This window comes from Amblyomma americanum, chromosome 3 (genome assembly GCF_052857255.1).
Source record: "Amblyomma americanum isolate KBUSLIRL-KWMA chromosome 3, ASM5285725v1, whole genome shotgun sequence".
Lineage (NCBI taxonomy): Eukaryota > Metazoa > Arthropoda > Arachnida > Ixodida > Ixodidae > Amblyomma > Amblyomma americanum.
In genome coordinates, this window is record NC_135499.1 from 139,612,126 (window position 1) to 139,636,908 (window position 24,783).

Here is a 24,783-nt window from a genome sequence, read left to right on the forward strand (position 1 = left end):
TTGTGAGTGCAACGTGGCCGCTTCGAGCACGTGTTTCCTTTCTGCATACCGTTTTTTGATTTTCGTTTGCGTGCTTTCTATGCACTTTCACGAAGCGAATTTTTTGCATCATGTACGTATTTCCTGCACTTGTATCGTTGGCAACTTTGATTTTATTTTTTCGCTTTTTATTAATTTGAGCAATATTAATTTGTATTTCTTTAGGTTCCGTGCGTTGTTTTAGAAAATTCTATAGCTCGCTGATTGCTCGCTAGTAGGCGTTAAAAAGAACATCCCAGTCAGCACGCGTGCAGATGACATATAACAAGCAGATTCTACGTAGGCCATTCACCTATAGCGACTTAAACGTGTCGTCTGTCCGTAGAAGAAAAAAAAAGCAGTAGCATATCGTATACTTGGCACGATCGACATACACGCTGACACCTGAGGGCCTGAGCTTTCCTTCTCTCATTTGCTTTGGCTGGGTGGTACACTCGTATGGGCTGTTCAGAAGCAAATGCATGCGAATATAAACCGCTGTTTACGTTGCAGGCGAATGCGCATGAGCCAGGTGGCAACACGTGTAACGGACGTGCTTATGTTTTGTATATATTGCTTTTTCCTCGCCGTTTAAAAAGAAAAATCAAGCGGAAATGTGTTACCTTTGTAAAAAGAAATTGTTTAAATAATGCCACGCATGTTCTTTGTGAACGATCCGCGCTTGGGGTCGAACAACTTTTAGTTTTTTTTTTGTTTTCCCGAATTCCCTTTCGAACCCAGACGTGTAGATGAGAGAAAGACCAAGCTCTCATGTCCACGTCCCCTAAAATCTGTGCTTGGAACACAGCTTTTGAAAAGCTTGCATCAGCAAACTCGATCCTTTTTCAGCGAAATATATATCCTTTAAAATTGTAATGTGTGCCTCATACGAAAGTGAAAAGAGTTTCACAGAATGCTTGTAACACAGAAGAAAAGATGAACAGGAAAAGTAAGGCCACAAACAAATACTATGGAAATTTTAGAAGCTAGCTATATCCCCTCTTCTCAAACACGCAGTCCAATTTATCTTTTTCTCGACAAATCGTCAAATATTATTGGCTTTCGCTGACCTTTATCAGTCAACAAACGTGTGTCTCCGTTCACGCAACATGTACAAAAGCGCTTACTAGCTCGCAAGCCATAATGAAGGCGTACTACTTGGTATGAAGTTTCGTTTCTCTTGCCCGCGACTCCATGCATAGCCTCCTTGTCGACGCGAGCAGACGAACCCGAACCATGTTTGGAGAGACTGAGAAGTCCGCTAGAGGGCTTCGCGCGTAGAAAGTAAAAAGCAAACACAACACGACGGAAAAGATAAACACAAGAATAAAAAAACGGGAAGAATTCAACACAAACATGGCGGCGTTATCATTGTGTTCATGGTGATCGCCGTGCTTCGCCGGTAAAACTTCCTGCCTTGTTTGATGATGCTACTACTTCGATGGCTTCTCTTCACGTTCGCCGTACTTTCTTCTGCGACGAGTTGTGAGTTGCGCTTGCGTGCTGTCTGTACTGTCCGATGCGATCGGCTGAGGGAACTCTAGTCTATTCTAGTCGAAATCACCCTTATTTTCTTCAGGGATTTTAATCTCACTGAAAATTGTGGTGAAGGTAATTTCTGCCGCGTCCTTGGTCCGTACGCGTACGGCAGCAGCGCATCTTTCGCGTGGGTTAGATCTCGTGCCGGCGATCGCGACAGCATATGAGTGGGCGGTGCGCGCCTCGCTTCCGGGCGACCGCATGTTCGCTGGTCAAGCTGTAGTCAGGCGCACCTTCTGCCTTGTTCGTATCTGTCCTTCGTCGCAGATTCAGCTGCGAGTAATGGATCGTTTCTCCAGGCGTTTGTCTTCTTGAAAACTTATTTGCCGCAGTGGCGCGCAGTACGTTGTTTCGTTCCAAATCGTCGCCAAGTCAGGAGCATCACGCATGACGTCGTACCAGTGCGCATTCTTGTCGCTGCTGTCGTGTTTTTATTGGCTGCTCCTGCTGTGCACGCGTCGCGGCTTTGTTGGCTTGCAAAACTACGGAAACGCGTGGCTGTACATTATGGCGGAGCAGACGACAGATTGCAGATTGTCTTTTTGTGGTTTCGCATCAGCACCGAGATCTGTAAAGTCCACAAGTTCAGTAAACTTGCTCAAATGCACTCACCACCGATAACAAACGCGAAGTATGCATTGGGAACTCGCCGAAAAGCATACCTCCTACCACGCGCTCATTTTTTGAACCACGTACACTACGTTATGAATTCTTTCCTTAATTCCTCCATGACGTTATGTATGTAGTGACGCAGTTAAGTTCGAAAAATGTGTTCAGAATCTTTAAAAACTTATATTTTACGTGCGCCTACGGGTGCAAATCAGATCTGCTAAACCCGCATGAAAGCTGAGAGGAAAATTGAAAATTTGCTTTTGGGGAAAGCAAAGGGCGCAGTATCTGTCTCACATATCGGCGGACACCTGAACCGCGCCGTAAGGGCAGGGATAAAGGAGGGATTGAGAGAAGAAAGAGGTGATGTAGTGGAGGGCTCTAGAACTCTGGACTTGTTACTTCCTAACTGTAAAAACCCAGTTCTCGTGGCTGGCGACTTCAATTCTCACCATGTGTCGTGGGGTTTTAGGACTAATCTATGCGGCAAGCGGCTTTGGGACTGGGTTTCTGATCACGTCCTTATGTGCTTAAATTCAGGATCGGCCACTTACCTTCGCGCACAGACGCAATCTGTTTTAGATCTCATGTTCACGAGTCCTGGCACTGGTGTAACGAATTGGTCGACTGTTGATTGCGGCACGTCAAGTTACCATATACCTATTCATTTTGATATCATATGTCGTGTAACTCCTGCGTCTTCTCAGTTGCGGCCACATGTAAATTATGACAGATTTCAGACGGCGTTGTGCTCTGCCATTGCGTCAGTGTCTAACATCGCCGAGGCCCACCAGTCAACAAGCATATGTCTGGCTGTAGAAGAATCCTGTAAAAATTCGGAGTTTCTGGTGCGGCCAACAAAAGGGAATCCTTCTACCTGGTGGAATGTGGACTGTACAGGAGATTACAAGCGGAGGAAGGCAGCATGGAAAAAGCTTCATAACCAATGCCCAAATAACTGGAGTGATTATAAATTTATTGCAGCCATCTTTACACACAGTTTCTCGTGTGAAGGAAAAATATGACTCAGAAGATTTCGATCTTTCAAAATCGGGCAACCGACGGGCACTATTCGGCTTTCTACGGTCTAGGAAACTGCTCACGTCCTCTAGTAATTTACAGTCGTTAGTTATGTCACCTAAAGAAGCTATCCAGGCGGTTGAATTAATTGCCACAGGCCTGCAAAAGCGGTTTTCGTCTCTACTACCTTGCGACCAATGTTAATTGCGCCAGTAGTGCCAAATAATAATGCCTCACAAGTTAATCTGTCGGAGCTTTCCTAAGTTGTACAGAGATTACCCGCTGCTGCTCCCGGTCCTGATGGTGTCACTACAAAGATACTCAAGATTTTCTTTGAAGAGTCCCCCGACTCCTTATTGCACCTAATATTAATAAACTACTCTATCAAACCCGCTTGCATACCTCCTGAGTGGAAGCTGGCCAAGGTGATCACTTTACTTAAAAATCAGGGTGGAGGCTATGAATTGGATAATATTAGGCCAATTTCTTTAACATCAAACATGGTAAAATTAATAGAAAGGGTGTTACTAATTCGGGTGTCAGTTTTCGTGGACCGCAGAGCTGTACTGGAATGCACATGCTGATCTTGAGAGCAGAATTCTCCTTGCTCGTCGTCAACGCCTGGTCGCGGCTTTGTTTACGCTAGACATTGGCAAAGCTTACGACAGTGTAGAACGCTTCATCATAATACATAGGCTACAGTCTCCTCTGTTTCCAGATTATATGGTTGCTTGGATGTCTGCATTTCTGTATAACAGGGAATTCTTTTGCGTGCATAATGGTGTTCATTCAGAGAGGTACAAACAAACGAGAGGTGTACCGCAAGGAGCTGTTCTTTCTCCTGTGCTTTTTAAAATTCTGTTGAGCTCAATTCCTCTCCATCGCCATGTACACACTTATGTCTATGCGAACGACATTGCGTTTTTTGCGGCTGCGCCGGATATACATTCTCTGTATGGTCTGTTGCAGTCATATTTGAGTACACTTGAGCACTGATTGAGCAGCTTACACCTGAAGTTAAATGTTAGCAAGTGCGCCAGCTTTGTTTTCCCTCTACAGAATCCTGTAGTGGCCTCTCTCACTTGCCAGTTACAACCAATACCGCAGGTTCAATCCCTAAAATACCTAGGGATCATTTATGACAACAAACTCACCTGGCGACCCCACATTGACCATGTCGCGGTGAAAGGTGCTCGGGCCGTGGGCATGTTACGTAGATTATGTAGTCACCGGTACGGCATGCGAAGAGATGCGCTATTAATGATTTACAAAATGTATGTCAGGCCAATTTTAGAATTTGGATGTGTTGTTTTCAGGCTTGGCTACATACAAACTTTGTCCTCGTCCTTTTGGACAGGGAAGCACTTCTGCCTCGGCCTCCCAAAATTTGTGGCTACCAATGTGCTGCACCTTGGGGCCCGCATTCCCCCGCTCTTATCTCGACTTCAATATTTAACTGTGCAGACTTACCTCAGAATCTATGAATCTCATTTCCACCGTTCGCAAAGCATTTTCTGTTGCCAGCCGACCTCCTTTTTTAGTGCCCTCTGGTCTCGTTTCCATACCTCGCAGGTAGTGTTTGTGCAAAGATTACTTGAGCCTTTAGATGTGAAAATTTATGATATCCTTCCTGCGCTATGCAGAGGGCCCGCTGTCCACATTGTTTTCGATGATATTTTCCCCCAAAATGCAAAACTTTTGCCACCCTGTATTCTAAACGGTCTACTAGAAGATCATCTAAGGACCCTGTCTACAAATATTGCAGTAGCAACCGACGCATCGCAATGCAATGAAAAGGCAGGTGTGGGAATATTCTGTTCGCATTTAGACTGGTCCTTTTCACTGTGCCTTCCAGATTTCACCCCTATTTTTCAAGCACAGTTTCTGGCTGTCGTACTTGTTTTACGCAAGCTAGACCCCGCTATTGCCGTAGTGGCAGTAATTACCGATTCTTTATCTTTGTGTTCGTCCCTCGCCGCTCATGTTGACGGTCCCATTTTAAACACATTCTTGTCCCTGCTTCCTACGCACTTGAGTCTTGTTCATTTAGTATGGGTTCCCGGTCACAGCAGTGTGACAGTTAATGAGATTGCTGATAATCTCTCAAAGGCTTCCCTAACCGGCCCCATGTTGCCTATCATCCCGGCTACAGCATATATTACAGCATCTAGGTTTTGGCGACGTGCGCTTTTAAGCACGCAAGACACAGCACTTTTAACATCGGCGGATTATCAGCACCTCAAATATTCTTGGAACAGGCAAGTTTGTCTGTTTCGGCAGCTTGAAGTATCTCTGACGAGGCTGCGCTGCCGTATCCCTCCTCTAAATTTCTATCTTCACAGGTCGGGGTTGGCGCTCTCTCCCCTTTGTGCATTTTGCCGTGAGCCTGAATCTATTGAGCATTTTTGGCTCTATTGTCGCCGATAAACCTCTTTGAGAAGATTGCTGGAGGAGCCATTGCGGCCCCGTGCCCTTAGTTTAAGCAGCCCGCTCTTGCTATCATTTGGTGCCACCACATTTGGGTTCAGCCACAGATCTGTTTGTACTGCTGTTCTAAATTTCCTGCTAGAATCTCACCGGCTGCCATGCTCAGTGTTACAAAATTTTCTTTTCTATCAATTATTACATTTTGACTTAATAATTTCGTTTCAATCCCTCTATTATTATTATTATTATTGTTATTATTATTATTATTATTATTATTATTACTAATTTTGACATCAAAACTCTTATCCCTTTTCCGTTCATGAGGAAGAATCCTCCGGTGTTGTGTTTCCGCGTGCTTTTCTTTTTTATTACCTGAGTACAGGTGAATAGCCACCCGATTCTTGGCCGATCCCCCAGTGTGGGTATGTGCCATCTTTTGATAGGATAACAACAACAACAACAACAAAATTTCGACCACCTGGGAATCTTTAACGGGTAGGTGGCTCAGTGGTTAGGGCGCTCAGCTACTGGTCCGGGGTACCCGGGTATGAACCCGACCGCGGTGGCTGCGTTTCGATGGAGGTGAAACGCTAAGGCGCCCGTGTGCTGTGCGATGTCAGTGCACATTAAAGATCCCCAGGTGGTCGAAATTAATCCGGAGCCCTCCACTACGACACGTCCTTCTTTTCTCAGTGCCTCTTTTATCTCTTCCCTTACGGCGCCGTTCAGGTGTCCGCTGATATGTGAGACAGATACTACACCATTCCCCCCCCCCCCGAAAAAAAATCTTCAACATGCAATGACATCGCACAGCACACGGGCGCTTTTGCGTTTCGCCTCTATCGAAACGCAGCCGCTATGGTTGGGTTCGAACCCGGGTACTCCGGATCAGTAGCCGAGCGCCCTAATCACTGAGCCACCGCAGCGGGGGCTGAGAGGTGTGCGTGAAATACCTTTGGTGCGCATATTGCAAGTCAAGCACTTTCTATGACTGGCAATAACTTACTAGCTCCTACTGTATACGTAGTGCTAGCTTGTGTCGCTTTTGTTTTTGTGAACTGCACTGTGTAAACTTTGAGAACTGCTTTCATTCCTGGTGACTGTGCTTCACAGTGCTTTTGTGAACAAAACGAAGGATATATGCCATTAATAGCTTCCTTACTGCGCAGCAGTAATCTATAGTGATTGTCATCCTACTGGAAATGACAGACATACATCATCTTTCTATCGGTGTTCTTGTGTGCAGCATTTGGCACTGGGAGCAGTTTGACACTTCTGAATGACATGTAGTTTTGAAGCAGAGCATGTGGCATTGCAGTTGCATTGTGACATAGCCATCTGTGGAGTTGTACAAACAAAGCTTTTCTTTGTTTTCATACATTCAGCACACGTAGAATTACTCATGCGCTTCTTTTGTGAAAACATTTTTTCCCCTTGTATATATGCAAGTGATGGGCATATGGGGGAAATCTCTGGGAATGAGAACAGCGAGATATTGATTCGAAGGTGTCACATCAAATGCTTTCTTCTCTTTTGGCATTTAAAATATTTGATACTTGTTTAGCTGCACTGATTTTCATTTTGCCTTGGTCTATGTATTTGTCTTTCTAGAGGAAGCATAATTGTGCCAGAAAATTTCTATGAGGACTGCACAGCAACCAAAGTCCTCTGCAGCAGGAAGGAGGGAATGAGTCTGAGAGGGTGTCAGGCAGAGAGACATAATCTGTCCACTGCTGCATGTTCAGAGCTTATTTAGCAGTGGCGTTCAGAGGTTTGGACTGAGAGGAACAGGCTAGAAAGAGTTACTGGAGGACACCGTACTAACCTTTGGTTTTCTTTCCTGCAACTTGGGGGATAAATGGTGGTGCATTAGTAAGGATCTAGACAGGCAAAGCAATGATATGCTTCAAAATCAATATGCAGAAAAAAAAGTAGCATTCAACAGTCTGAAAACAAAATGACAGTTGATGATAAGTAGTTTGGAACTGGAAATAGTAAAGTGTAAATCTATGTAGCCCAGTAAGCGACCACAGGCCTGTATCATGAAAAATAAATTACTGGAAGAATAAGGTTTGTCTGGAGTGCTTTCCATGTTATGAACAGCAGCTTACTGATATCTCTAATAAAAAAAGAAAGTACTCACTGCCAGTCTTCACCTGTGAAGCCAAAGCTTAGCTAATGAAAAAGTAAATTGCAGCGGTAACATTAAAAGAACATGTGGATTCAAGGACAAATGCAAGTTAATGATATACTAGTGGAGATGAAGGGGAAATGGAGTTGGACAGGACATGTAGCTTGGAGAAGCAATATCTGATAGTCTGTTACAGTAACAGAGCAGGTGCTAATACCTGTGTCACACGTGCGCAAGAAATGGCAGTAAATGGCTAAGGCCTTAAGTTTGTTAATGCCATTATTTTCGGAGTTGGTGCTACACATCCACGTTTAGTGTCATTATACGAAAGCCACGTTGACGATAATGTTTGCAAGGCAATGAAAAATTTCACCTAGATATGAACAGTGCTAATGTGCACAGTATCTCCGGAAAGTTATTCAAATGCAATATAAAAATTATTTCGCAGAAAGCATCGCTGCTTTTGCTTGACAATTCGAAAAAGTAGCCATAAACTCACGTGTCAGCACACAAACCGAGAGTATCTGTTAAAAGTGTTGGTAAAAATGGCACCCTTCGCATCAAAAATGCAGTGGAGATGTCTCATCTGACTGAGTTGTTATGAATTAACCATTTACTACTGGTTAGGAAGTTGTTACTAACAAAGTTGCGTGCTTTTCTATGCGTGGAATGGGGACAAGAGTATGCATTGCCCGGGCAAATTACTTGTGGCAAACTCTCATTGATCGCGAATGGCAGTAAGGCTAATTTTACACTAAATTTATGTGTATAGCATCGCTCAAATGCCATTAAAACTTAAGGCAGTAAGCACTTAATGGGATTAAAGTTGCCCGTGTGGCATGGGTATAAGACAGGGAGAACATAGTCGAAGGTGGCAGAGAGTCAGAGAGAGGAGATTGGTAAAATTTGTTGCGATAGGGTAGTCACGGCCATTACAACACAGTGCTGACTGGGGATCATTTGGAGAAGCCCAACTGCTCCTGATTGTGATGATGCATTTTTGTTTGGGGTCTTATGTACTGTGCACACGCTGTGTATTTTGTTCATGTGTGCAGAAAATTATAGGCTTAATGAACTGGATGCTGTGTGCATTTTACAGCGACAGCTGTTAAGTATCTGTTCCTGGGTTTCATGTTATAGTAGTAGTAGTAGTAGTAGTAGTAATAGTAGTACATTTTAGTTGTCGGCATAACCGGTGGGTATGTTGCCATGGGAACCACTCTGGGGGTGGTTACCGTGGAAAGAGGAAGGTATTATGCGAGCGGAGGAATCCATAGCTGACGGGCGGTTACCACCGAAGCTGTTTGGAGGGTGGTTACTGTGGAAGGACGAGGGTATGACAAGAGCGTGGGAAAGCTTAACTGCAGGGTGATTATTAGTTTATTTTCTTCTCTGTACTACCCATCCCTTTAGGGATATTTGCAGGAGTGGGTTTAAATTGTGCCTGCGGACACGGAGTTGAGCAGGCAATCACTGCTGAAAGTGCCAAAAAAAAAAGACATTGGAAAAATATTGGGCCAGTGTTCAGGTGCATTGAATATGGCATAAAAAGGTAATAGATAAGCAGCAGCACAGTTTCACATTGTATATGACAGTTGAGTACAAAATACATGAAAAGCACAAGAAAAAAAGAAAATTACAGCATGTTTTGTTTGTTGACAACACACTTTTCTCGCCAATTTCCATGAATTTCTCAGTAGTTGGCTGTGTAGTCACTGTCTCTTCTAAAGCGCTCCACTCTATTGCAGCTCATGGAAAAAAAAGGAAAACATATAGATGTATTATTTGCACAGAAGTATTCTTCAAGTGTGAGCTTATACTTATACTCCTGAGTGTTCTCTCTGGAAATGTTGAACCTAATATATGTGCCGGAATCTACTTTAACCTTGTTATGCAAGCGGTAATACCCTGAAAAGAGGAGGAGGAGGGTTACCATGGAAGGAGGAGGGAGAGAGTGGAGGAACGTGGCGCAGTCCATGTGTGGCAGCTGCTGCAAAATGCACCGCCTGAGGAGAGTGCCATTGGTGGCGCCGCGTGCCTAAAGCAGGGGATTGGAGAGGGCAGCTAGTTGAAAAGCGAATATGTAGGGAAAATTAAAAAAAAGCGCTCTAGAACTCTGCAGATGTAAAGTCACTCTTCAGCATATCATAAAATATAAACACATTAACAGTTGTCACTGAATCTTGCATTACACAGTGGTAACCATCCTGTCAATTTTTTTTCTCTTGTTTTCAGTTCATTGTTGTACTGTTAAATCCCAAAAGCCTTATTGTGTGTAGTGAGAGATGCTGTGGTTGAAGGATGCAGATTAATTTTAATCGTCCAAAGCTTCTTAGCGCATGGGAATTATCTCGTTTTGCCATGGTTGCAACGCTACCACTTTGGCTTGGTGCTGAACCAGTGCTAATCAGCACGGCCGCTATTATTATAGTAAAGTTGCTGATTGGCGCTATCTTCGTGCTGTATTTTGCAAACACAATGCAACAGTTGTGCTGAGTTTATGGAAGCTGCCGAGCTGTTGGTGAGGTATAACTTTTTGCTCTTTTTTTTGCATACGTGGCTGACATGCACATGGCAGTGGATGAGTGTGGCATCATGAATTGCTATGCCAACTACAAAGATGGCTCGTGTGACAACGTGGCAGACTTTCGGTCCTGCCTTGCTCGTGTGGCCAAGGAGTGCTCTCATGACTTCCGATACAGATCCGCAGAGTTTCTGTTGAACAAACTGAACTGCAGTGAGGCCACCTCTACGGAGACATCGACGTCTAACCCAGCCAAGGAGACATGCGTTTGGCGATCTGGTGAGTGCACTTCACATGCTAACTACTTGAGACACAAAGTAGAGGGGATGGTAAGGCTTGGATGCCAGCTTGCACTGTTGTACTGGATGATATTTTCACGTAGTGATGACGTCAGTCAGGCAGGTAGAAGACAGCTGAAGGCTTTCAAAGTATGTTTCATTGGGTGAACCTGTGCCCTCAAAAAGAACTGAACTCGGTGGTGATGGCAGCAAGTGTGCTGGGCGGTCATCGAAAATTAGACTGGCCGTTGCTCTTGGACACGCTAAATTTAAAAGTTGACAACAAACCTTCGAGATAAGGCATCTAGAACACCTACAACACTTAGGAATTTCGAATATTGTCAAAGCGGTTTTGCAGTTACAATCATTCCAGAGAAATCTAGCTGCCACTGGCATGACAGAAAATGATAAAGCACGCACCAATAGCCTTTAACAGTGAAAAAAGAAACATTGCAAATATTTGCGGCAGTATGGAAATAGAACAAAAAAAAAGGTGGTGCACTGTTACTTGTAAATAAAGGAGCTGCATTAAAATGTTCATGAGGTATCTGTCAGCATTTTGGCAAAGTACTCGCTGATTAATGGGCCTACAGTTTGCCTTAGGGGCCTGATGTTCCTAGACATGACAGATTGTTCAGAAGCAAAAGCTCTAACATATAAAGGTCTTTTCGCAGGCATGTGTAGCAGATGTAACTTGAGTATATATATTGTCTTTAGAGGAGAATGCCAGGGCTTAAGATTGTCTGCTACAGGCATGGAGTTACTGTAAGGTATTCAACTGCAGTGAAAAGGGAGTATAACGGTTCCGAACACGGATCATGGTAGCAGCCCTTCACTGCTCTGCATGTTTGACTTGCAGTGAAAGGAAAAACAGAATACTGGGCTTGCTTTGTTTTGTGTGTTGTTTGCAGTGAATTGATGATAAATACAGATTGCTGTAGCAGCAAGGGCTACCGGTTTACATGTACCAGCTAGACATCATGTGTTTCATTGTGGCAACGCTGCAGAACTAGTCTCTTTCTTTGATGTCCATTTAACCAACAAAGGAGAAAACCAGTCACATAAAGTGAACTTCAACATAGAAGTAGGTGGTAGGATGGTTCGACAAGATACCGGCAAGCTATCTCGGGAGACGAAAGATCTGATTAAGAAACGCCAAAGCATGAGGGCGTCTCGCCCTAGAGAAAAAAATAGAACTAGTAGAGTTATCGAAGTTAATAAATAAGCGCGGGGGGGGGGGGGGGGGGGGGTAGGGTAGCCAACATAAGGAAGTTTAATATGGAGAGAATTGAGCATGCTCTAAAGAACGGAGGTAGCCTAAATGTGGCGAACAGGAAACTAGGCTTAAGTAAAAACCATATGTATGCGTTAAGAGACAAGGAAGGCAATGTCATTGGCAATATGAATAAGATAGTTAAAGTACCCGAAGAGTTCTACACAAATCTATACAGTAGCCAATGTAACCAGAAGGTTAATGAGAGAGGCAGTAGCGAACAGCAATGTGTCATTGGGTCAGTAACAAAAAGAGGAAGTAAAGAAAGCCTTAGGAGCAATGCAAAGGGGAAAAGCAGCTGGTGAGGGTCAGGTAGCAGCAGATCTGTTGAAGGATGGAGGGGAGATTGTGCTAAAAAAAACTATCCATCCTGTATACGCGATGCCTTATGACCTCGACTATACCAGAAGCTTGGAGGAACGCAAACATAATCTTAATTCATAAGAAAGGAGACGCCAAGGACTTGAAAAATTACCGACAGATCAGCTTACTGTCCGTTGCCTACAAGGTATTTACGAAGGTAATCGCTAATAGAGTCAGGGCAACCTTAGACTTTAATCAACCAAATGATCAGGCAGGATTTTTTAAAGGATATTCCACAATAGATCACATTCACACTATTAATCAGGTGATAGAGAAATGCGCAGAATATAACCAGCCCCTATATATAGCCTTCACGAGAAGGCATTTGACTCGGTGGAAACCTCAGCAGTCGTACAGGCATTGCTGAATCAGGGTGCAGAAGAGCCTTATGTCAAAATACTATAAAATATATATAGCAACTGCATAGCGACCATTGTCCTCCATAAAGTCAGCAATAAAATTCCAATAAGGAAGGGCGTCGGGCAAGGAGACACGATCTCGCCAATGCTATTCACCGCCTATTTACAGGAGGTATTCCGAGGCCTGAATTGGGAACAGTTGGGGATAAATAAGAGTTAATGGATAATACTTAAATAATCTGCGATTTGCTGATGACATTGCCTTGCTGAGTCACTCAGGAGGTGATTTGCAAATCATGATCAATGAGTTACACAGGTAGAGCACAGCAGTGGGTCTAAAAATTAATATGCAGAAAACCAAGGTAATGTTCAACATTCTAGCTAGGGAACAGCAGTTCACAATTGGCAGCGAGGTGCTGGCAGTGGTAAAGGAATACTTAGGGCAGGTAGTGACAGCTGATCTGGATCATGGGAGGGAAGTAACTTTAAGGATAAGGATGGGGTGGAGCATATATTGCAAGTTCTCTCAGATCATGAGTAGCAGTTTACCAATATCCCTCAAGAGAAAAGTGTACAACAGCTGTATCTTACCGATACTCACCTACGGGGCAGAAACGTGGAGTCTATAACGAAAAGGGTTCAGCTTAAGTTGAGGACAACGCAGCGAGCCATGGAAAGAAAAATGATAGGTGTAACGTTGAGAGAGCGGAAGCGGGCAGAGTGGGTGAGGGAACAAACACGGGTTAATGACATCCTAGTCGAAATCAAGAGAAAGAAATGGGCTTGGGCAGGGCATGTAATGCGAAGGCAAGATAACCGCTGGTCTTTAAGGGTAACGGAGTGGGTTCCAAGAGAAGGCAAGCGTAGCAGATGGTGGCAGAAGGTTAGGTGGGCGGATGAGATTACGAAGGTTGCAGGCATACAGTGGGTGCAGCTGGCAAAGGACAGGGTTAATTGGAGAGACATGGGAGAGGCCTTTGCCTTGCAGTGGGTGCAGTCAGGCTGATTATGATGATGATGTTCCTCTGGTGCTTGCTATGCATTATGTTGCATCTTGTAACCTTCAGTGTTGTTCATTAAATGAGCACTCGGCATGCGCATTTAATTAATCAGTTTTCTTTCCGTTGTACCTTATGATTTTTTTTTCATGTGGACATTGGGCCTGAGGCAAGGTGAACCAAGGCTTATTCGTTTCCTCTCCTCCCTCCTTGGATGTAGATTGGGTGCAGAGTTTTTATGGGGAAAAATGCTGAATTAATTTAGAGGAATTCAGTTTTAACAAATGAATTGCAGTCTTGCAAAGGGGAGTGGATAGTTTGTAGTGAGCTGATTTCTGTTTTGTGGTATGTTTCTTATCCCTCAGTCTCATGAAAATGCGGCTACTTATCGTCAAGGTGAGCTTTACTGTTGCAAAAGCAAGCTGGTGCCACTTCTTGGCTTGAGTCTTCACCCTGCAACTTCCCTTTGTATGAAAACTAAACAAGTGCGGCGGGGGAAAACCTTAGTTCAGTTGCGTACAAGTTTTATCTAGAGGACTTGCCTTCGTCTAAAGAACACAAGTCGTCAGACGGAAGACAAGTCTTTTTCTGTCATTTTCCCTTGTTCTAATGTGAATCCTTTTGTACATATAGTAGTGCTCTTTAGAGGATTTCTACTCCGTATTGTCAGGTTGGAAAGCGGGGCCTGCAGAGTTGATATGATCATGAATGAACCCTGTAAAAGCTAGGGATGACGGCACAACGAATGTAATTTCTTTGTTTCGATCTCCCCGTTTTTCACTATTTCTCTTGGAATAGGTGAGCCAGAAGAGGATTGGCGCCAATGTAGCCTCTATGGAGACACTCACCTGCGCACCTTTGGCGGAGAGCTGCAGACTTGTCGTGCCATTGGTGCTCGGCCCCTGGTTGACAATGCATACTTTGCAATGCAAGTCACGAATAGTCCATTTGGCAACAAGGCCACTGTACTGTCCAAGGTGTGTGCAATTATTTTTAGTTTGTTAAGAAACTAGTCAAAAGCTGTTGCAGCTGGTGTCAGTGTACCTTGGGAACCATGTGTAGTGTTGTTTTGCTAGGGGAGGTTCAGGATCTGGGAAATGCTAATATTAGTTAAAGATGTAGGACTTGTTTTCAATGTCCTAGGGTGAAAACAAAACAGTAGAATAGCTTAAGTTGGTGCCTTCTCCTGGATAACCAATTTTTGTACATCTTTGTATTTTTCTTTTTATATTGTCTCAATCATAATGTTCAAGATCTTTGAAGTAATTCAGCAGGGTTGGCACATTAAACTATCTCTTTGTGTTGTTACTAATGGAAGTCACCTGAACCATTTCTGGTGACTGTTACATCAACAGTGGTGGTGGTGTTGCATGAAGCCCTGCACTAATGGTTACCTGATCATTCACTGACACTCTTTTAGAGCTCCGACATACTGAGTGGCTGTTTCCTCGAAGAAAAAAAAAATTGGCTTATTGCTTCTTGTAGTCATAGCCGCACTGACGCTGGCCAAGACTACTGCAGGAATGCATTTAATTTTTTGAGATGCTGATCATTGCAACAATCACTGGTGGTAATGTCTTTGAGCATCTTCTTCTTAAGGGAGTTCCCATAAAAGTCCATGTGTTTTATCAGGCTAGCTTTTTCTTTGTCTACTACTTCTTCCCCTTCATCTACTTTTTCTTCCAAGCCCATGGGGATAACTTGGATAATTATAGCATCTTATCTGTGTGGCTATGCATACAGTTCAGTTTTGGGCGCTCTTTATTGTAAGCCAGCTTGGGTGTACAAGAGCTGTTGTGCTTGCACAGAAAGCCACAAATGCGACAGACACCACAAACTGTGAATGTAGACGTTAGGTACATTCCTGCAATAAAAAAAGGGACTCTCTGTTATGTTGCAGGTAACAGTGGTGATCCGTGCTCATGGAAGCTGTGCAAAGGAGAAGACCTATGAAGCAGACATTAAGGACAGCCCACTGCCAAGGGTGTTTGCTGACGGGGCAACCTTGGCGGGCAAGGGAGTACGCCTGATGACACTCAGCCCGAACCGCGTGGAACTCCTCCTGACTCACGCAGGAGCCCGGCTGCTGATAAGGCGGCAGGGAGACTTTCTCTCGGTGGCACTCCGCCTTCCGCTGACTCTTGCTGGCGAGCAGCGACTGCAGCTGTGCCTTCGGGGCTGCTCTGCCTCAGAGCGCCTCCCAGCACCCCACGGGGAGCCTGCGTGGCTGTTGGAAGAAGCAGATGTGGCGTGTCGCGCTGCAAACTTGACAGGGGCCTACCTGGATGCGTGCGTGTTTGATGTGTTAGCTACGGGACAGAAGGACATGGCAGCCGAAGCCAGTGGGGCAGCTGTGGCTGATCTACAGGAACTGGGTGCAACAACAGCACACCGCATTGTTCAGCAGCCTTCTGCAGCAATGGAGAGGAGAGCTTCAGCTGCAGCCATTTTTGTTGGTCTCCTGCTGGCAGCAGGGTTGCATGCAAGGTGAGTGTGGAGTACGAATGTACTCAATAAGAAGACCTACCGTATTTATGCGCATAATTTGCACCCTCGCATAATTTGCGCACCCTTAACTTATCACCCGGGTTTACAAAAAAACATTTTTTACTCCCATATTTTACGCACTCTGCTGCACTAGACCACCATCATGCACACGGGCTCTACCCTATGGCTCTACCCAGTAGCATTCGACTATTCCGCGTGTTTGTTTGGAAGGGTTTTTTTAATCTTTCGTGCACTGAGCGTTCATGGTGGTGTCAGAGGCCACTGTTACAATCGTGGCGGCACCAGCAGGGTTGCATGCAAGGTGAGTGTGGAGTACGAATGTACTCAATAGGAAGACCTACCGTATTTATGCACATAATTTGCGCCCTCGCATAATTTGCGCACCCTTAACTTATCACCCGGGTTTACAAAAAAACATTTTTTACTCCCATATTTTACGCACCGCGCTGCACTAGACCACCATCATGCACGCGGGCTCTACCCTATGGCTCTACCCAGTAGCATTCGACTATTCCGCGTGTTTGTTTGGAAGGGTTTTTTTAATCTTTTGTGCACTGAGCGTTCATGGTGGTGTCAGAGGCCGCTGTTACAATCGTGGCGGCACCAGCGGCATCGCCACTTGGAACGGCCAGCAGCGCTTCCGGTGAGGATCGGCAGCTGATAGAAGAGCCAACACTGCTGTTTGTCTGGCTGATGCATGTGACTCGACTGCCGGCTACGCTTTTCTTGGTGGCTCTGACTGCTTGTGTTTGGTTGTTCGGTCGTGTCTTGCGATAGGATATCACAACTATACGGCAAGTTTCAAACTGCTTGCCAGCGCCTTATCACGGCGCGGAGCGGCGAAGCCAGCGAGAATAACCGCGTGCGCACAAGTTTGCCCATAGACGACAGTCATTATGTCGGCAAACTTGTGCGCACGTGGCTATTCTCGCTGGCTTCGCAGCTCCGCGTTGTGATAAGGCGCCGACAAGCAATTTGGTCGACGCTCGCGCGGTATTGTTAAAGAACTGTGTGATGTGATAATTGATTTATTGATTCGCGCTTGCTATCCCGGACGAAGTTGCGAAAGCAACCTTACAGAATCCGGAACTATCGAACAATTGGCTGGGCCGCAAGCGGTGACGCTGTTTTAGCGTCTTATTGAGCTTCATGCATGCACCTTCATACCATCCCGCGAAGGGGGGGGGCGGCGGCTTTTCATTTAGAGTGAACTTTTTTTCGGGGGTCGGCCAGCGTGGGGTGCGGGTCCGGGTGCTGACGTATACGCGGCTACATACACTATACATATATTGCGCGTTATGACCTTTGTGGAGTTTTTTAAGTCGCGCTCGCGAAATCCCCCCGTAATTTGCGCACCCCCTTCTTCGAGCCCTAATTTCTGAATAAAAAGTGTGCAAATTGTGCGCGTAAATATGATATTGCTTCATATAATTTCAAGTGGGTGGCTGCATAAAAAAAAAAAAAGAAAAGAAAGGTGCAGGCAGATGTGCATGCACTCTTGTGCCACCTTGTGGGCACAATGTAAGCATTCCATGATGTGCTTCATTTTAGGCACACAGGCATAACAGGCCAACGGGGGGACGTTTCAGTGCACCTGTGTATGCTTTTTAAAAGCAGTCACGGAATGCCTCGTGGCAATAGCTGACATTCTAAAATATGTGACATAGCTTGGTGACAGTTATCATTTTAGCCACTCAGATGCTGTCACAATGTTGAAATTCTTCTCTGGCAGGCTATGAGAATTTTTTTCCACTGTGTATTCTTGCTGTGAGAAACACGGGCATCTGTGTGTATAGGGTCTGCACGTGAGAAGCATTTGCCACCTTTATGTGAACTCTTCAGGTTTGGAGTTATGTAAATTGGTGAAACGGTTTGCCCTTCCCTTTGTATTGAGATGACATAGTAGTGAAACATTAGATACATAAAATCAATCTAAAATTTACATGTTGCATCAAGCACTACCTGTGGCAACCCTAGTGCCTCTGATAACGACCATTATCTCTGTGACAGCTCACTAAACTGGAATGAACCAAATACAGCATTGATGGCCCCTAGATTATGCGCAGGGTTGGCACTTTTCCTTCTGTTGTCTGTCTGGTTTAATAACTGGAGCAAATCCTATAGTGGCGTTCTGCTACTGAGCATAAGATTGCAAGTTGATTTAGGTTTGATGGATGTACGGAGATTTTGGTGCGCATCAAAGATCCTCAATTGTTGAAGTTAATCCAGAGACTTCTGTACAATGTGCATCATAGTTGCTTCCTTAGCCTTGGCATGTGAAAAGTCGTTAATTATTATTAACTAGTACTGCATGCCTAAGAGTTTAGTAACTGTGATAGATTAAGGCTCTTTTTTGGAATTATTGAAAAGTCATATTAAAATACGGGAAAATTTAAAATAATTTTTCTATATTCAACATAATGTGTACTTTTTCGGGTGTTTATGTTAACTGGCATTGCTCAAAGGTGGCTTTCACCATAATTTATTCTTCTTGAAGTTGAATTGCTGCTTTCTCTCTTGGTCCTTCAGAGCTATTGTGTTGAAAGTTTTGGTCTGTTTTCTCTGGTAGAAAACTTCTTTCATTGGTTTTAACTGAATATTTACTCTGCACATGAACAAAATTGTGCTTGCTCGCCCACGTTCTTACAACACATCCTTACCTCTCAAAATGTGCATTTTTTTTGCTTTGAGTGACATAGTGATGTGAATCAGTTGTTTTGTGAAGAGGAATTTCGGTAGTGTCATGTGTAGTCATTAGGTAACTCGAACTAGAGCACTTGCATAAACATACCACTTGGACGCATGTTGTAATGGCCATTGTTGTTGTGCCTTAAAGCACAGCTAGCAGTGCCTTTATCTAGAGCACGGGCATGGTGTATCCTAGAGTGCAGTGACAGCATTTATGAGTCACTCAGCTTCCTGCCGAGTATGCGCTGCCACTTGGAAAATGGCTTATTTTCAATGTTTCTGAAAGCCATGTTGAGCTTAGCAGACACTAGTAAATCTCTCTCTAGCATGCCATTCCTGTGCTTTTTAACAGGAATGGTGTAGTCATTTAATGTAGTCACATTTGGTCTAAGCCAGCAGGAGTATAGTCACTGCAAGGACCGAACTTCACTAAGAGGCCCCTAGAATGATAGTATGCATTCTTTCACCAGCCACTTATAAACAGCCAAAATAAATATAGTCTAGCTATGCACATCTGGAAATAACAGCTTTTAATGTGCTTTCTCTCGGACACTTCGGCCCTTTAGTGGTATAAGCAGCGTGCTCATGCATAAAGTGGGTGGCTGTCATCTTTGTTGCGTGCTTATTTCTGCATGGCCATACCAGTGCTGAGTGTGCTGTAAAGCGCCAGCAACCTTGCTTCCCAGTGCGTACACTCTGTGCTGCATCACTGCACTAATATCTTGTTCGCGAGCATATTTCGCACTTTTGTGGCTCGTTAGTATATTTCATCCAGTGTCGTGGTTGGTGGTGTTACTTGCTGGCTTCATACAAAGTGAATAAATATAGGCTATCTTGCATGAAAAGGTCTGCTGCCTGGTGGACAAGTTCCTTAATGAGCATAATAGAATCTTCACTATCTTTCTACAACTTCTAATGTCACAGTTGTATACGCAATTGAAATGCAGCTACAGTGAAACTTCGTTATAGCGAACAAGAAAAAATCGTAAAATAGTTTTCTATAGCTGAAATTCACAATATAAAATTTCGTCAGAAATGCGCGCAACAGTTGCGCAGTTTAGTCATTGAAGAGGCAGCAATTCCGGCAGTCCTTACTAGAGAAACGGATAGACGTTTTTCCAGGTTTTGGCGCGTTTTGAAGGTGTTCGCGGCTATTCCGAAGGCCGCAAAAAAAAAAAGAAAAACTGAGCGCCAGTTAGGTTGGTTTTCCCGCACATCATCGCAAACACATGTTGAGTGCAGCCTACAGTGGCTTCCCTGCATCACAGCTGTGTTGCATATAAAGCTGTACGTCAGAGCGAAAGCTATTGCCGTTTACACCACCTCCGCGACAGCTGACATGGGCGCGGGTAAGGTGGCTAGCGCAGGATTGTTACTGCAAGCCGACAACCACCAGCGCCGCTGGCGCTTCTAGGGTGCTGTCGTCGGATGCCAGAGGCGTGAATGCGTGCTGACTGCTGGACTGCAACCCTACATGCCACTGTTGGCGAGTGCGAGATAAAAGTGCAAACCTTGGCGCGAACTCTTGCTGCATCATCATCAGTCACTTGTGCAGCGCGGCGAAGCCTGCCGTCTTCCATCCGAATGGGCACAGTTTGGCGCTGGGGAGTTCGACGTATCCGTTTCATGGCCACCCGCGTTCGATATATAAAGTAAAAATTGCCTGTGCTTGCCAAAATTATTTGCAAAGAGTTTGATGTGTTTCTCAAAAATATTTACAAAGAGTTTGATATAGTCAATAATTTTAAATATTTGTGTTCGTTATATCAAAGTTCGACGGTATATTTATATTTGCATTTGGTTAACCTTATGCACGGAGCATGAGAGGCAAAACCACTGTCTCACGAAGCATACTGTCTTTTTGTGTGGGACTGTGAGTTGCCATATGAATACTGCACATTCACTTTAATGTGCTGTCCTTTTCTTGAGGTTAATATCAGTATCAATATCCCCTGGGTGGTAAATATCAATCTGGATATGTGACCACAGTTGAGTTGCCTTGTATCATTTTATAACCTGTTCTTCAAAACATCAGATGTTTTACATTTAAGGTTTTGAGGAACTCTGCAATTTATTTTTGTGTTGTGCTGTCCCTCATGTACAAGCTCTTGTTTGTGACCGGGACTTTATATGCGATTAGCTTCTCAGCATGGGAACTCCTGTGCAAGGATGTTGTGCGAACAAAATGTGATGGTTGTGTTTGTTTTTGGTGAATTATAACAAGGCGGCCTTTGGCTACATTGGATATTGTCCATTGAAGTTAGGGCACATGAATAACATAGCTGCTGTTTGTTGCAGAGGCTGCACAGCGGCGGGAGCAGTGAGATGAAACAGTAGTCATATATAGCCCTGCACTCTGGGGTGGACTTAAATCATGAGGTAAGTAACATGATGCAATATATTCCCATAGATTTAGTGTGCAAAAAGACATTTGCTCAAATGTCAAGCTGACTGGTTCTGAATGCATAATCTTATCTTGCAATAGCCATTTTAGAGGTGCTTCTCGCTGCATACTGAAGCTTGCATCACATTCACAAATTGCATCATATGCTCTAACATTACCACAGGACATTCAATTTTGCTAGCGACATCCACCTGTCATCATTTGTGTGAAGAACCAGTCATATTAAGTTGAAAAATTGACTCCCACTGAGTGATATGTAAGGCCCCTAGTTTCATACGATTCCATGATTTCGTGAAAAATAGCAGATATTAGTATTTTATGTGTTGTGGATTGTGTTTGCAGCCATATTCTCTTTCTTTATGTTACTCTTTTTACGGACATCAGTTTAACAGAACGATAGAGAAATGAATAATTTACTATATTTGCATGAATACAACTCAAGGGGGGAGTTTGAGACATCAGGAAGATTTAAAAATAATTATTATTAAGATTATAACCCAATGTTTAACTGGTTTGACCATCCATATCCATCACTGTTGTGCTGCTGCCGCTTGTTGTTTCATGCTACTCATTCCTAAGCCTGTTTAACATTCTTTGCATTTCCTACTCCATTCTTTCAGTGCCTTATCAATGTCAATGGCTCATTCCGCCTTCTTTCCACATCGATAGCCACCCTCTCCTTTTCCCTTGTGCGCTATGCGCTTTGCCCCAAGCTCACTGAAAAGCTGGCTTCACTTATCTGCTCACAAGCCTGGTGGCCTAGGTCACTTTAGCTATCTTGCAGAAACTGGAGAAAAAAAGAATGCACACTGTATTGAACAGTCGTGAGAAAAAAAGATTAACACAATGACGTGATCAGAGCAGCGAAAATCGCTCTGCATGGTTGGCACAGCGCCATGTTTTCCGAACACATCTGGCACTTTTGCTATCGGTGTGCTCGTAACCCCAGCGCCAAGCATTGCTATCTGCCGCTCCGGTGGCACGTCACTAGTACTAAATTTTTTTGCTCGTGAGTGTACCAGGGTTCCAAATATAATGCAAAGTGTGGTTAGAAGCAGATGATTTAAGGAAAAAGTTTCGTGTTATGTTCGCGCAAACAGGGTGATCATCTGAATTTTTTTGAAAGTAAGAATTTCGAAATGAACAAAGTTCTACTGACGCCTTGACATGCTTGATTTCCTATTCTCTCAAGCAACCTAGCGTGCCAAGTGTGTCAGCTCTGGCGACAATGCGCTCAGCGCCTTTCGAAAGCGATACTGCTAGTAGTGGCAAAAAACCTTTTTAGTTTTGAGCAGTGCCCAGCATCCGTTTTGGGGGCTTCCTCGCATTGTGGTATTGGGCTGTCCAGGAACAAAAGTAATTGTCAAATGAGTGCCAAACTTTCGTAGGGCTGTGTTATCCTGCTTGTGGGCATGGTCACCGCAGCGGGTGTGGGGTCTTGCACCAGAGCATCATCAGTGAAATAATTCAGTTGCAGTGGGGGCACTAAGCGAGACAAGTACTGTTCTTCAAGTGAGGAAAACACTTAAAGCTATTCAGGAGAGCAAGCTGCCAGGCTAGTTGATGATGCATGTTTACGAGCGCTCGTGAACGTCTTTTTGTGTCCCCTACTCCGTCCCTCATTTGTTTTTTTGCGCTGCCTTCTAAACAACTGAAAGCTACCTGATGTTGAATTGGAACAGCCATCTTTGATTTTGATTAAGGTATGTTTCAAGTATGCGAGGTATGTTAAAAAAACAAACAAACAATTATTTGATGTCTCTCATGAAATATTGTGGTTCAACAGTACACTGTATTGGGCTGCATAGTTGCTTTACATTCATTTTAAGGATTTGCGCCAGTTGTTAGTCTGCACCTATGTCGTCTTTCTTTTCTGTCTCTTGTTGTTGTCACGCAAATCCTAAGATTAGTATTGCAGATCCTTTGTGCTCTATTCGTGGCATTTTAAATTTTCCGCCATGGAATGCAAGTGTCCATAGCGATGTATATAACACACACGCATAGAGTAAACGTGCTTTGATAAGCATGATGTCGTAATGTGTTACCCTGGTTGTCGCCAGTAGTAATTTGCAAATAGGGTCAGCAATCCTCAGTAGTTTTCATGTAACATTCCATGAAAGATTTCAGCACATCGTTGCTGAAAATGAAGTGAAAAACAAGCGTTTTGGATAGATGGGGAGGCTGTAGGGAAGTGGAAGGTTCGGGCAGGGAAGCTATACATTTGGATGAAGATGAGGATGCAGTGTATTCTTAGCTGGGTGCTGCTTTTTTCTAGCGGTACATGTGCATCTGTGTTGGCTATTCCCCTGTCACTGCATCCACCCTTCATATGCATATCTTTACATTACAATATGTTCTACTGACTCTGCTTGGTTGTTGTGAATTATTTCCAGGCATAGGAGTGAAGTGGGCAAAGCCGCAGCTGTGTGCAAGAACCACTTCCTGCAATCTCTGGAAATTCATCATGGAAGTGTAGCTGAAGCACGGATCAATCTCACAGCATCACCCAAAAGACTGCCATTTACAGCCACCGGCCATAGTGCTGTCTGTTCTCAGGAACTCTCCGAGGCATTGTGTGGAGTTGTGTGACTGTGTGCGCAGTATGAGTATGTTTTAGCTTGTCTGCAGTTGCATGGATCACACTTTGTGAAAAAAAAAAAGGAAGTGGCAGCAGTAGTGGTGAGTAATTGTGCACTCAAGAGAATCTAAGTGCCATAAGTGTGCATATGATCGCTTACCTGCCAAGTGAACAATGGCATGTTAGTGAATCTACTTCCTTTAGATCATAGTGCATTGGAACTACTACTGTAGTTTAGGTAACAGACCTTTTATATGTATGTACACATATATATTATATATATATCTATATGTATATATTTTTAAGGCAATAAATATGTAACTTATGACTGTAACATGTTTGGATGCACTTGCTTATAATTGAAGTCGTACTGTCACATTAGCCTTACATTTTTTGCCGGTGTGCCAGAGTTGCATTATGACCATATGAACAATGAAAGGTGCTGTACGGCACACCATATTGCTCCATATCTGCTGTTGATGGCATAACTGTGTGCGCTTGAAAGTGCCAGCAAATGCAAACTTACACAATGAAGTCCGTGCAGTGGTTGTCATAGACCTCTTTAATGATTGTAATCAAAGCATTCTGGCATCAGTAGACTTAACCCGGTAAACCTTGTTTAGGTAGTGTTTATGTATGACTTATACAAAGTAAATGAAAACATAAAAAAGGAAGAAGGCGGTAGCACTGAACTGCCTCACTCTGCAATGCACGGAGTGATTGTTCAACATCTAACTCATGTCCACGTTTGCTGTTGTGATAGGCTGAGCGTAAGTAGACATACATAGATAACTAATAGCTACTCATTCATATGTGGACATTCACATTTGCCATCTTGTGAAAAAGTGAAATTCTTAACGTCTCTTCCTTAGCCCATTCAGCCCTGAATTTTTGTACAATCCTGGAATTATTTTTTCTTAATTACCTTCTTTACCACACATCTAACCAAAAAAGTATGAACATATCACACACATGTGCAGGGGCTGAATAACGAGGCGGTGTCCTCCTATGAGGATGCCAAGATCCAGTGGTTGCAGTAGGCAAAGAGAGAGAAGAAAACTATATT

The 24,783-nt window shown here is 43.9% G+C and overlaps 1 protein-coding gene across 2 annotated transcripts; it reads left to right on the top strand.

Moving 5' to 3' along the window:
* Window positions 1–1,329: 1,329 nt before the first annotated feature.
* LOC144125006 (repulsive guidance molecule B-like) lies at window positions 1,330–24,063 on the top strand. Of its 2 annotated transcripts, XM_077658025.1 has the most exons (7): window positions 1,330–1,503; window positions 10,323–10,547; window positions 14,338–14,516; window positions 15,440–16,025; window positions 16,604–16,690; window positions 21,034–21,114; window positions 23,533–24,063. In XM_077658025.1, the coding sequence occupies exons 1-6, from the start codon at window positions 1,443–1,445 to the stop codon at window positions 21,057–21,059; spliced, it is 1,164 nt and encodes a 387-aa protein (XP_077514151.1). In that variant the 5' UTR covers window positions 1,330–1,442; the 3' UTR covers window positions 21,060–21,114; window positions 23,533–24,063. The 2 variants fall into 2 exon arrangements, with proteins under 2 accessions (XP_077514151.1, XP_077514152.1); XM_077658026.1 differs by lacking the exon at window positions 16,604–16,690 and having other exon boundaries at window positions 1,344–1,503; window positions 15,440–16,026.
* Window positions 24,064–24,783: the final 720 nt, after the last annotated feature.

What these genes read in the sequence shown, in the direction of transcription:
- LOC144125006 (XM_077658025.1), top strand. Translation starts at nt 1,443, where the DNA reads ATGATGCTACTACTTCGATGGCTTCTCTTCACGTTCGCCGTACTTTCT. An exon ending in ACTTTCTTCTGCGACGAGTT is followed by an intron (nt 1,504 to 10,322) that starts GTGAGTTGCGCT and finishes TGCACATGGCAG; the next exon opens with TGGATGAGTGTGGCATCATG. An exon ending in AGGCCACTGTACTGTCCAAG is followed by an intron (nt 14,517 to 15,439) that starts GTGTGTGCAATT and finishes GTTATGTTGCAG; the next exon opens with GTAACAGTGGTGATCCGTGC.